Below are 12,498 nucleotides of genomic sequence, written 5' to 3'. Positions count from 1 at the left end.
GTGCTATGATGACAGGCTCATTCACCATTCCCAGTTTCCACTATTTAAAAAAGTTTCTTTCGTAGCTGTAGTTGTCATTTGCTAACACCCAGCAAAATGACGTTTCAATCATTAAGCACAAAATCTTTTCAGTAGAAGCTAAGTAAAGAGCTGCTAAGATAGAGAAGGGCTTTGAAAACTCAGCCAAGAGTCAGGAGGTTTCCTCAGCCCCTTCCAGCTCAGTAAAACACAAGTAACATAATTAGTCCAGTTCAGATGACAGCGTAAGACGACAGGGTGACCTCCCTGTTCATTCTACAGAGGGAATCCTCTGTCTCTACCAGAAATATTCAAAGGAATGGGGAAAAATCAAAAAGAAAAAGAAGGCTGGAAAGAGAAAGAAAAGAAAGGAAGGAAGAAAGAGGAAAGAAAGAAAGAAAGAAAGAAGGAAAGAAAGAAAGAGAAAGAAAGAAAGAAAGAAAGAAAGAAAGAAAGAAAAGCCAATGAACAGACCTCCAGTACCGGTGACACACCCTGGTATCCAACACTCCAACAACATGAGAAAAGAAAATCTTCCTCAGGTCAAAGGGGCTTCTGCTTTCCATGAACTCAAATTCCTCACAAGCTGATCAGAGAAGAGCGCAGTGATTCTGCTTAAGTCAGCTCACGTTGATTCTCTTCCAAGCCAAGGAAGCTGACAAGCACTGTGACACCGCCTGCCAGAGGATGCTCAACAAATTACTATCTTCTCTGCGCTTCCATCTTCTGCTACCACTGTCACTCTGCGTACCCATCACACAGTGAGAACCAGTGACTAGGCTACTGTCAACCTGCAGCACCTGAGAACACCACTCGGAGTAGGGAGACTACAGCATTTCCTTCAAGAAATGAGGAAAGGGGGGACAGCTATAATATGAATCTTAAAAGTCTGAAACTGTGGAGATGGTGACTTTCCCAATACTTGGGTGGTAGAAGCAGAAGCCTCGCTCTGAGTTTGAATCCAACCTGTACTACATAGTGAGTCCCAGGCCAACCATTGATACCTTACCCCAAAAACACAAAAAGAAAAAAAGGAAGTGTTTTTCCCACACACTGCACCATCCTGATGAAATCGAAGCACAGTAACTCCAAACTACTCTTCCTAGTTAGAGCCAATGCTTGCAGACGTGAGAGATCTTTTCCTTCGCAGTGCAGAGCAAGTATAAATGGTTAAAAATTCCAGCAGCTGCTCTAGGGTCAGATGGGACTAACATTTTGATTCAAATATCAGAGATGAATTCAAAGCACAACACAGCATTGTTTACAGTCAGTTCTGTTTCCATGTTTAAGTAATTTCTGTCAGAAACCTCAGCGACACCGATCTCAGCAAACAGACTGGGATGCACTCTAGTTAGAACCCACATTCCACAAATCAACACACACAAATTCACAGTCTATCGCGTAAGTACTACCGAAATCATCTGGTAACCTTTACAACAAAACCATACTCTTAGAATCCGTATCCCTAAAACCAATTTCAGTGAAAGAGGGGGGAAAATTTTTAAGAGAAAGAAAATTTTGGAATAATAGCTGGGGTAGGGAGAAGATAATGCTTGGTTCTTCACCTTTAATGGTGCGGCTTGAAAATTATCTAATAAGGACCTTTCCTCGTTGCTTTAAGGTCAGGTGCTGTTGCTGCTAGCATGTGTGGTGTGTTCATGGGACTGTCAGTTCACTGTGACCCTAAGTCCTACAGCGTGTGCATCCCTGAAGGCAAGCAGACGCATAACGCAGGTAAATGAGCCAACCCATTTGAAACACCCTTAGTCACATGGAGCAAATCTGAGCAGCCTCTAGGAAGGCTGCAAGAACAGCGGATGCCAGCACCCCAGATCTAAAACCCCCCACTGAAGGTCCACTGACCTTTTGATGACTTGTGACTTCGTCCCGCGTTCTCCCCAGCTCCTCGGCAAGTTTGACGTTCTCTTTCTGCAGTGCTGAAAGCTGCTGGGACTTCTGAGCTGCTGCCTGCTTTAGGGTTTCTCTGCAAGGACAGTGAGTGCAAGGTTACCATAGAAACAAGACAAGCAAGGAAACTGTGGGAGACAACAGCTTCACAGCACTGAGGAAAATAGATCTGGGTCACGTGCCCGATAAGATCTATAATAACAAGAGACCACGTTATCTACATGAAGGAGAGGTCACGTTTTAATCTCTCAAAAAGAGATTGGCTGCCCATGATTATGACATTTTAAAATACCCAACAAACACTATCTCTACTCTATTACCGCCCATACCCCACAGAAAAGCAAATTGCTGTAAAACAGATGACAAATGACATGATCAGTATAGCCTTCGTCTTTCACTTCTGTGACCCTGAAATAATTATACTAAAACCCACTACGGCGATAGCGATTTAACAGGTTGCCAAGGCCCTCTGTTCCAGAGGCACAGATCTTTTCATCTACGTTTCTCTTGGTGAAATAAAAATCCAGTGGTCCCATTTACCAGTGTCCATCACAGTCAGGTGCTGTTGGGAATCTGAGTATATTTTTAGGACAATGAGAAGTGAAATGCCCAAAGGAATTTTTTTTTCTAACCAAATAGCAGTTATTTGATGGTATTCTTTCTACACTGCTAACTGCTAATTAAAAGAAGCAAATAAAACCATAACACAACCTATCAGATAAGTCATATCATAATGCCAACACAAACAATAAGGTACAAAACAATAGGCATTTTCTCATTATTAAAATTAACCTAAACATACATTCTGAACTATTATCTTTTACATATGGCTATTCAAAATATTTTTACTTAATCACTAGATCCTAGTTTTATGCCATAGAAGGTTTTGAAGCAATTTTGGGTTTTAAGTAAGTCTATGCTGGGTAAACTCTACTTAGCAAGCTGTCATACGTGGCTGGATTCTGAATCTAGTCATCTGGGTATGAATCCATCTGCCAATGCATGAACGCATCTATTTTTAACTTCAATTGTCTAATGGGTGTCAATGCTTGGCATCTTCAATGTTCTCAATTTTTAATTCTCCTATATAATATGTACTCTATGATGACCTCATGAAGATTTAGGAGAATAAATCTATAAATTCTCATGGCATACTAAATTAGAATTTTTACAAAGATGTATATTTAGTAAGTACTAGAAATAGTTTTAATTGTAAATCTATTAACCTATCTACCCACTCACATTTCTATATATTGCCAGTTAGCTTTTGTCAGCTTGACACAAACCTAGACATGCCTGGGAAGAGGGGCGCCCAACAGAGGAACCTCCATCAGAGTGGTCTATGGGAATGTCCATGGGACTTTTATTGTTGACTGATGTAAGGGGTGGCAGCCCACCTTGGGCAGCACCATCCCTGCGCCTAGGTGGTCATCTTCTGAATAAGGCAGGGAGCTGAGAATGAGCCTGAGAGTGAGCCAGTCAGCAGCGTACATCATCGCTCTTTGCGCTCATTCCTCCCTTGGGTTCCTACTCTGACTTCCTTCAATGATAGACTGTGACCTATAAGCCAAATAAACCCCTTCTTCCCCAAGTTACTTTTGGTTGTGGCATTTATCACAGCAAAAGGAAAGTAAACTAAGAGATACACAGACACACACAGTTCCCCTCCATAGCTTAAGTACACTGACTAGCTAAAGTCCATTAACACTTGACAAATAAGAAGATTTTATTTTTGAGGAAACCATCATAAACTAAATACTGTATTTCTTAGGTTGTTGCTGTGGGACAATCTTTTTGTACACTATGAATATGTATTACTTCCATTGGCTAATAAAAAGCTGATTGGCTGATAGCTGGGCACAAAGCAACTGAGTATGAAAGCCAGACTAGGAGAATTCTGGGAAGAGAAAGGGTGGAATCAGACAATTGCCAGCAGATGCAAAGAAGCAAGATGAGAATGTTGTACTGAGAAAAGGTACCAAGCCACATGGCTAAGCACAGTTAAGAATTATGGATTAATTTAAATGTAAGAGTTAGTAACAAGCCTGAGCTATCAGCTGAGCATTTATAATTAATATAAGCCTCTGAGTAATTACTTGGGAGCAGACGGTCAGAACAGGAAACATTTGTTTACAGGTTGTCACTGACTTCATAGTAACTTTTTTATTAGTGGGGTGGTGGAAGCACACCTTTAATCCCAGCACTCGGGAGGCAGAGGCAGGCGGATCTCTGAGTTTGAGGCCAGTCTGGACTACAGAATGAGTGTCAGGACAGCCAGGGCTGTTACATGGGGAAACCATGTCTCAGGGGGAAAAAGAACTTTTCTATTTTTTGATACACGATTTTTCTATTCTTTTAAAGCTAGCCTTAGCCGGGCAGTGGTGGCGTACGCCTTTAATCCCAGCACTCGGGAGGCAGAGGCAGGCAGATCTCTGTGAGTTCGAGGCCAGCCTGGTCTACAAGAGCTAGTTCCAGGACAGGAACCAAAAAGAGCTACAGAGAAACCCTGTCTCGAAAATCAAAATAAATAAATAAATAAATAAAGCTAGCCTTGACTTTGAAATCTTGCTGCCGTGGCCTCCTGTGTGCTGGGATTACAGTGTATGCCACCATACCTGGTTCATCAGCAGTGATACTGTGTTCCTCTTCTGCCTCTTTTTTTCTTTCTCATCATGCACACATAAATTTTAGTTTTATAAAGTTTTTGAAAACACTATTTTAAAGAACATACAGTGAGGTTGGGTGTAATGGCAAATGCCTTTAATCCCAACACTCAGGAGGCTGAAGAAGGTGGATCTCTGTGAGCCTGGTCAGTCTGATCTACATAGCATGCTTTAAGACAGCCACGGCTGTAGATAGAGAGAGATCTTGTCTCAAAAAAACAAACAGAAAACAAAAAAGAATATTCTGTTGGGCTGGGGATGTGGCTTAGTGGTACAACACTTGCTTAGTACAACCTCCTAAAAAGAAAAAACAGAACCTGCAGTAAAAAAAAATTCAAACAAGAAACCAAAGTTATTCAATAAATGGCTAGGGCTTAGCAGCCCCGCGTGAGCCTGAGGACTCAGTTCCCCAGAATGCATGTAAGCAACTCCACAGAGCTGGGTTCCATCTCAAATACCACAAGAAATAAACAAAACTTTCTAACAACTTTGTGTGTGTGTTCATGGGCACATATACAAGTGTGTGTGCATACACACGTGAGGCCAGAGGTCTTCAATTCCTTTTCATCTTACTTTACAAGACGATTCTCTCACTGAGCCTGGAGCTCACGGATCAGCGAGATGGCACCAGCAAGTCCCAGGAGTGTTCCTACTTCTGCCTCTCCAGCATTGGCACTACAGGTGTGCACCAGTCAATTCCAGCGTTTTACTTAGGTATTATGGGTCCAAAGTCAGCCTTCATGCTTGTATTGTATTTACTAACCATTTTGGCTAACCAAAACCAAGGGTTCTCTTGGAGCATCTCTAGCCAGGAGCATGGAGAAGAGCCCTGCATCATAGCTGCTGGGTTCCAGCTGGAAGAGCACTGGCTGAGAGAGGAAGCTCGGACAGAACGCTGCAGCTGCTCTGGCTCAGTTCCTCTAGGCAGCACTGTGCATTTGCCAAGCCACACACACTCATACACACGCACACGCACACATATACACAGCGGCTGCACGTTCTCTAGCTTTAGGCACTGAAGAATGCAACTAAGGAACGCACAGCGAGCCAAGAAGTACTGTTCCCATGACACAGTCCTTTGAGAGCAGATGGCCTTGCCTTGAAGTGTGGCCAAGACAAGGGCAGAGTCACAGGTCAGGGCTTTTCACTGACTCCGCAGGCCTCCTTCCTCTAGTTTCTATGCAAAGTTCAGATCTAGCCACGGGGTGCCTTGTCGAGGACAGGAAGAGGGAATTTCCTCAGGCCTGGTAGGCAGAGAGAATCTAAAGTAGCCCTGGCACAGGACCTGCCTCTCTCCCTTCTCAGCAACTTCCCTCAGGGCAGTATCAGAAGAAAGATAGAGCCGGTGGTGGTGCACACCTTTAATCCCAGCACTTGGGAGGCAGAGGCAGGAAGACCTCTGTGAGTTTGAGACCAACCTGATCTACAAGAGCTAGTTCCAGGACAGACACAAGAGAAACCTTGTCAAAAAAAAAAAAAAAAAAAAAAAAAGAAAGGAAAGGAAAGGAAAGGAAAGAAGGAAGGAAAGAAAGAAAGAAAGAGAAAAACAAAGATAGGCTTCCACTCCTATGGCAGCAGCTGGCATCAGGGGTGAGATAGGTTCTCACTAGATAGCACTAGCCGACCTGAAGCAGAGTAAGCCTCCAGCTTGGCTCCTAATTTCAGGGACTGCAGGCCAGGCCTGCACCATGCACCACAACCAGCTGTAAGGACAACCTTCCACTCCCACCCTCACACATGCTAAGCAGGCGCTCCACAGCTGCAGGAGCCAGTTTGTCTCTTTACGGCACTGATCCTACACAAATTGGGAAGGGTGACAGGACACGATTAAGTGAGGAATTTAGTGGGCACACTCACCCAAGGTCTAGTCCTACGTAACGATCGGTATAAAATGAGAATGCTATCTAAACACAAGAGCTCTCTTGCTTAGACCCACTGTGGCTCTGCCCCTCCAGTACCTACTGTGGCCCAGAGAGAGCTCAAGAGTAGGACTATAGCAATGGGAGACCAGCAGCACCTCAGTGTCCCACACTATAGCAATGGGAGACGGCAGCACCTCAGTGACCCACACTATAGCAATGGGAGACCAGCAGCACCTCAGTGCCCCACACTATAGCAATGGGAGACAGCAACACCTCAGTGCCCCACACTATAGCAATGGGAGACAGCAGCACCTCAGTGCCCCTCTCTATAGCAATGGGAGACAGCAACACCTCAGTGCCCCACACTATAGCAATGGGAGACAGCAACACCTCAGTGACCCACACTATAGCAATGGGAGACAGCAGCACCTCAGTGCCCCACACTATAGCAATGGGAGACCAGCAGCAAGCATCTCAGTGCCCCTCACTATAGCAATGGGAGACAGCAACACCTCAGTGACCCACACGATAGCAATGGGAGACGGCAGCACCTCAGTGACCCACACGATAGCAATGGGAGACGGCAGCACCTCAGTGACCCACACGATAGCAATGGGAGACGGCAGCACCTCAGTGACCCACACGATAGCAATGGGAGACGGCAGCACCTCAGTGACCCACACGATAGCAATGGGAGACGGCAGCACCTCAGTGACCCACACGATAGCAATGGGAGACGGCAACACCTCAGTGACCCACACGATAGCAATGGGAGACAGCAACACCTCAGTGCCCCACACTATAGCAATGGGAGACAGCAGCACCTCAGTGCCCCACACGATAGCAATGGGAGACAGCAGCACCTCAGTGCCCCACACTCCAGGGAGCAGAACTACTTGAGTCACAGGGGAAAATTGCTAAACTGTACTTAAATCCACCCTGTTTGGATGTAACTAAATGTTAGTGTCTTTGCATAAAGCATATGTGTTCTTATTTATATGTGAATGCGTGTGTGCATGAGTGCACGTAAGTGTGTGTGACACGTGGGTGGAAGCTTTCTTCTTCAGTCATTCTCCATTTATGTTCTGAGATAGGTTCTCCCTGGGCTAGTCTGAATAAAAATGGCCCCCATAGGGAGTGGCACTATTAGGAGGTATGTTCTTATTAGAGTAAGTGTCACTGGGGGTGATGCTTAAGGTAGGTCCAGTGTGGCATTCTCTTCCTGCTGTAGAAGTCTCAGCTATCTCTCCAGTACCATGTTTGCCTGAATACCACCATGCTTCCCACCATGATGATAATGGACTAAACCTCTGAACTATAACCTAGCCCCAATTAATTGTTTTCCTTTATAAGAGTTGCTGTGGTGCCGGGCGGTGGTGGCGCACGCCTTTAATCCCAGCACTCGGGAGGCAGAGGCAGGCGGATCTCTGTGGGTTCGAGGCCAGCCTGGTCTACAAGAGCTAGTTCCAGGACAGGCTCCAAAGCCACAGAGAAACCCTGTCTCGAAAAACCAAAAAAAAAAAAAAAAAAAAGAGTTGCTGTGGTCATGGTGTCTCTTCATACAATAAAATCCTAACTAGACACTCCCTGAACCTGGTCTATACTCTCTATGGCTAATGCTTGTCAGCTAGTTGCTGGCTCTGCTCCCTGATCCAACGTTAATTTTATTACCAAAGTCTTGGAGTTTCACAGTGCATTGAAATATTCCACAGTACTCCAGTGCTGTGGGGCAGAGATGGGAGGATCCCTGGAGTTTGCTGAGCATCTCATATAGCTACACGAGACTGAATCTGTCTAAAAGAGAAACAGAGCTCACACAAAGGTGATCCCAGCACTTGGGATCCCACGCCTTAATCCCAGCACTAGGGAGGTGGAGACAGGAGTGATATGGCTGAATGAAGAGAGGAAAGTAAGGCTGGAGGAGACAGGAGCTCAGGGCAGTCTGAGACAGATGGAGTCTGGACAGGACTGCCACTTCAGTCTGAGCACTCTCTAGTGGCTGGCCTCTCTGCTTCTTTGATCTTCAGCATTAACCCCTATATCTTACTCTAGGCTTTATTATTTAGACCAACTAGAATCCGTGCGACTAAGTTTTGTTTGTGGTGATGGCTTTTAGACTTTTTTAGAGACAATCTCCATATCTCGAGTTGACCTGCAGCTTGTTATGTAGCTGAGGCTGCCCTCAAACTTGTTGCAGTCCTCCTGCTTCAGAACCTCAAGTGTGGGAACCACAGGTATAAGTTCCCATACCTAGTGTTCAATCTAAGACCGAAAACAAACAGACTGAGGCTGATGGTACAGTAACAGAAGCTTGGAACCAACCCCCTTAATTTTGCTTGGACATCACCTATTTATTATTTTATAAATGATGTGGAGCCCTGAAGGTGGGAAACAAGATCCTTCTGCACATCCTTCTTAGCCTACTGGTTCCGCGTGTGAAGGACACATGGGCTCACCAGATTAACTGGCTCTGGCTCTCTGAGTGGATAGGGTACAGTTAACTGAAAGACCAAGTGAAATCGATACACTAACCATCACTTACAGTACTACATCAACACCAATCTCTGGCAAATATAAACAGCCAAGAGCTTGGGTGATATCACCATAGGAAACACAGTCAGCTTGAAGCTAGGCAGTAGGCTGATGGGAAAAATCCAAAGAGAATGTTTTCCAATAAAGAGAATTATTGTCTGTGTCAGAAGATTGAATTACTTTTACAATCAAAGTTTTGGAGATAGAGACTCAAGACACTGAAAATCTTGAAAATGATATACTGAGTTTTTATTCAGTTTCTTTTTCCTTCCTTTCTTTTTCTTTTTCTTTTTTTTTTTAAAAAAAAGACAGGGTCTCACTTTAAAGCCCAGGCTAGTCTACAATTTACTATGTAGGCCAGGCTGGCCTTTAATTTACAACAGCTGTACTGTCTCAGACTCTCTTAAGTACTGAGAGTTATAGGCATGTACCACCATGTCTGACTTCTTTTCTATATAAAAAAAAAAAAAGTTTTGAAGGATTTAGTTTTGTTTTGTTTTCTGAGACAGGGTTTCTCTGTCTAATAGTCCTGACAGTCCTGGAACTCACTGTATAGACCAGGCTAGCCTTGAACTCACAGAGATCATCTGCCTCAGCTTCCCAAATGCTGGGGTTAAAGGTGTGCACCATCATGCCCCACTTTTGAAGGACTTATTAATAAAAAGATCTTATAGTTCTACATGTTATAACTAGCTATCATATAAACATACAAATTTACCTTTGATACATGGCCATCCATATATTTCTACAGCTTTACAAAGTCAGATTCAAACTCCATGTTTCTTACTTCAGCAGCTAGCCCAGTTCCCTTTGATCTTCAGTTTAGCTGTGGTTCTAATGGTGGTTACTGAACTTGCTTGTGGGGAATGCATTTTGGGGAACAGATAGACAACTACTTTACAAACCTTTTCAGCACTTTAAAGATAGTATTGCTTTCCTTTTTAAAACTTACATTTCTTTTTTGAATTCTTCCATTTTCTGATTCTCTACATTCAGAAGTTCTTTTGATTTGTTCAGCTCTTCTACATTTTTCAAGTTGTTTTCTTTAAGTGTGTCCAACTTAAAGACAAAGAGAAAAAAATTGGTGAAATTATTTCATTTTTCAGTGACATGGCTGGATAAATTATTCACAAAAACACACATTTAAAAATAGATGAAATTAGTCATTTGTCACAAGCGACAGGAAGAGTCGTCTGGAGAAGAGACTACACACGACAAGCTGATCATCCTCTTCATTCAGTCCTGCGTTTCCTGTATACCTGGGCAAATGCCAAACCAAATCACCAGTGTACATTAAAACAGAAGTTTCTTTAGTCTGTGTGCTTTTGTTTGTTTGATTGTTTCTTGTACAATCCTCAATACTTGCCACTGAGATTGCCATTCAAAACAATCCTTTTTTAAAAAGCAAGAAATAGGGGGCTGGCAAGATGGCTCAGAGGTTAAGAGCACTGATTGCTCTTCCACGGGTCTTGAGTTCAATTCCCAGCAATCACATGGTGGTTCACAACCATCAGTAAATGAGATCTGGTGCCCTCTTCTGGCCTGAAGGCATATATGCAGGAAGAACCCTGTATACATAATTAATAAATAAGTTTTTTTTTAAAAAAAAAAAAGCAAGAAATGGATTGTCAAACAGCGACATTATCAAGAAGCAATCTTTGAGCCGGGCAGTGATGGCTCACACCTCTAATCTCAGCACTCTGGAGGCAGAGGCAGGCAGATCTCTGTGAGTTCGAGGCCAACCTGGTCTACAAGAGCTAGTTCCAGGACAGGCTCCAAAGCTACAGAGAAGCCCTATCTCGAAAAAACAACAACAACAACAACAACAACAACAAAATCTTTGTAATCAAACAAAAATCGTCCCCCCACAACTGACTAGTAATTAATGTAGGAGATATTTCCAATCAAGGTCAGTTCTAAACTTATGCAATTCTCATTACAGAATTTATTTATTTGAATCAACCATTTGTCAGTTGGGGGAAATTGTTATCCATCTTAATTTCTATGAGGAGGAAGAAGCCATGCAGCAAGACTGAAGGGTGCTCACACACATTCCATTTTAGCCCTGCCCGCCCTCTAGTGGGGAGTTCTAGCAAAGGCGTTATCTACAAAGGATGGAGCTTGTTCTCTTCTTCCTCCATACAAGCTGTGGTTCTGGGGCCAGGCTAGCCATCAGGGCTTTATGTCCTTATCTCTTAGAGCCAGAGAATGGAGTTGTTGCTCTCTTTGTCATGTCATATGCCATCAACCAGAAACCCAGAAAGTAACATGCTAATTTTAACATCACCACCTTCCTTTTAATATTCTTTAAGAGCCTAGATTTATGAACCAAGGAAATAAAGCATAGTAATGGGCACATGAAACAGGTTATCTACCTTATGATCCGGCAGCAACAGATACACCGAGGGAGGACACAATTCTGCCTGATCCCATCCTCTAGGAAAACCTCTTTTTTTCAGGCTTCTAATTTTAATCTGCATCTGAGTGCACTCTCTGTAAGCTTTTATTTACCCTAATTACTTCAAATGTCTTCATGAAGTTATCCCGCCTGGCAGTCCCTTCCTATGAACAAGTTTCTGAATGTCCTTCCTGCTTGTGACTTAAAAAAGCACCAGGAGCTACACAGAAGGTCACAGACCACTTTAGTGAGGTAACTGGTTATTCAGATAGCAGCTTTTCAGGAAGATGGGAAAGGTCCAAAGGGAAATGCTATTTGCAGGTAGAAAAGGGATAACCCAATGCCACAGATTCAGCTCAGATCTAGAAATGACTCATTCAAGATAACACAAAAGGATGCCAAGAAAAAGCCTATATTGGGGCTGGAGAAATAGAATGTGTTGGCACCAAATTAGGAGAAAGTTCAGGGGGAAATGTGTAGGATAAAAAGGAAAGATTATGAAAACTAGAAAGTGTCATCACTAAGTAGTTATCTAAGAATGACAATATTAGAGCTTCCTTTTCATTTTGGGGGCGGGTTGTTTGTTTAGACAGGACCTCACATAGTCCAGACTAGCCTTGAATTTCTAATCCTTCTGCGGCTACCTCCCAAGTACTGTGTCCATAGGCACGCATTACCGTAACTAGTGTCACCTTGAATCCATGTAGTGCATTAAATAATAAAGCAATTAATTTTATTTAACATTATCATGGCATGTAGTGCATTCAACTCTAACATAGATCAAACCTGTAAGTTCACACTTCAAAAAGACACACTCTTAAGTGACCAAACATTCCATGAAGTTGGTAAGCTTACTTCATTCTGTAGTTTTGCGTTTGTTTGCTTGGTGTCCTCCAAGGAGGCCAGTGTTTCTGTCTTCTCTTTGGTCATCTGTTCCATGATCTGCATGGCATCTTCTGCAGTCTGAGAAGCCTGAGCACAAAGGGACACAGTGAGGAGGCGAGAAGGGCACTTTCTCCTGCACCATCAGGGACATTCAGAAGGCACTGCCAAGGCAGCTCTCAGTCTGCGTGCCTAAGCAGCACACAGAGGATGAGAGGCAGCAACCCTAAGGCAA

General features: G+C 43.5%; 1 protein-coding gene across 11 annotated transcripts in view; it reads right to left on the bottom strand.

Moving 5' to 3' along the window:
- Clip1 (CAP-Gly domain containing linker protein 1) overlaps positions 1 to 12,498 on the bottom strand; it is a 120,464-nt gene that overhangs the window by 30,594 nt on the left and 77,372 nt on the right. For all 11 annotated transcript variants that reach the window (XM_041646089.1, XM_041645997.1, XM_041646023.1 and 8 more), the window contains 3 exons: positions 12,237 to 12,353; positions 9,936 to 10,042; positions 1,882 to 2,002 (listed from right to left, as the gene is read on the bottom strand). In XM_041646089.1, coding sequence (XP_041502023.1) covers positions 1,882 to 2,002; positions 9,936 to 10,042; positions 12,237 to 12,353 — 345 coding nt within the window. The remainder of the gene's footprint in view (positions 1 to 1,881; positions 2,003 to 9,935; positions 10,043 to 12,236; positions 12,354 to 12,498) is intronic.

Source organism: Microtus oregoni, unplaced genomic scaffold, assembly GCF_018167655.1.
Source record: "Microtus oregoni isolate MIOR12 unplaced genomic scaffold, Mior012 000003F_ref0000135, whole genome shotgun sequence".
NCBI lineage: Eukaryota > Metazoa > Chordata > Mammalia > Rodentia > Cricetidae > Microtus > Microtus oregoni.
This window is presented reverse-complemented; position numbering and strand designations above follow the sequence as displayed.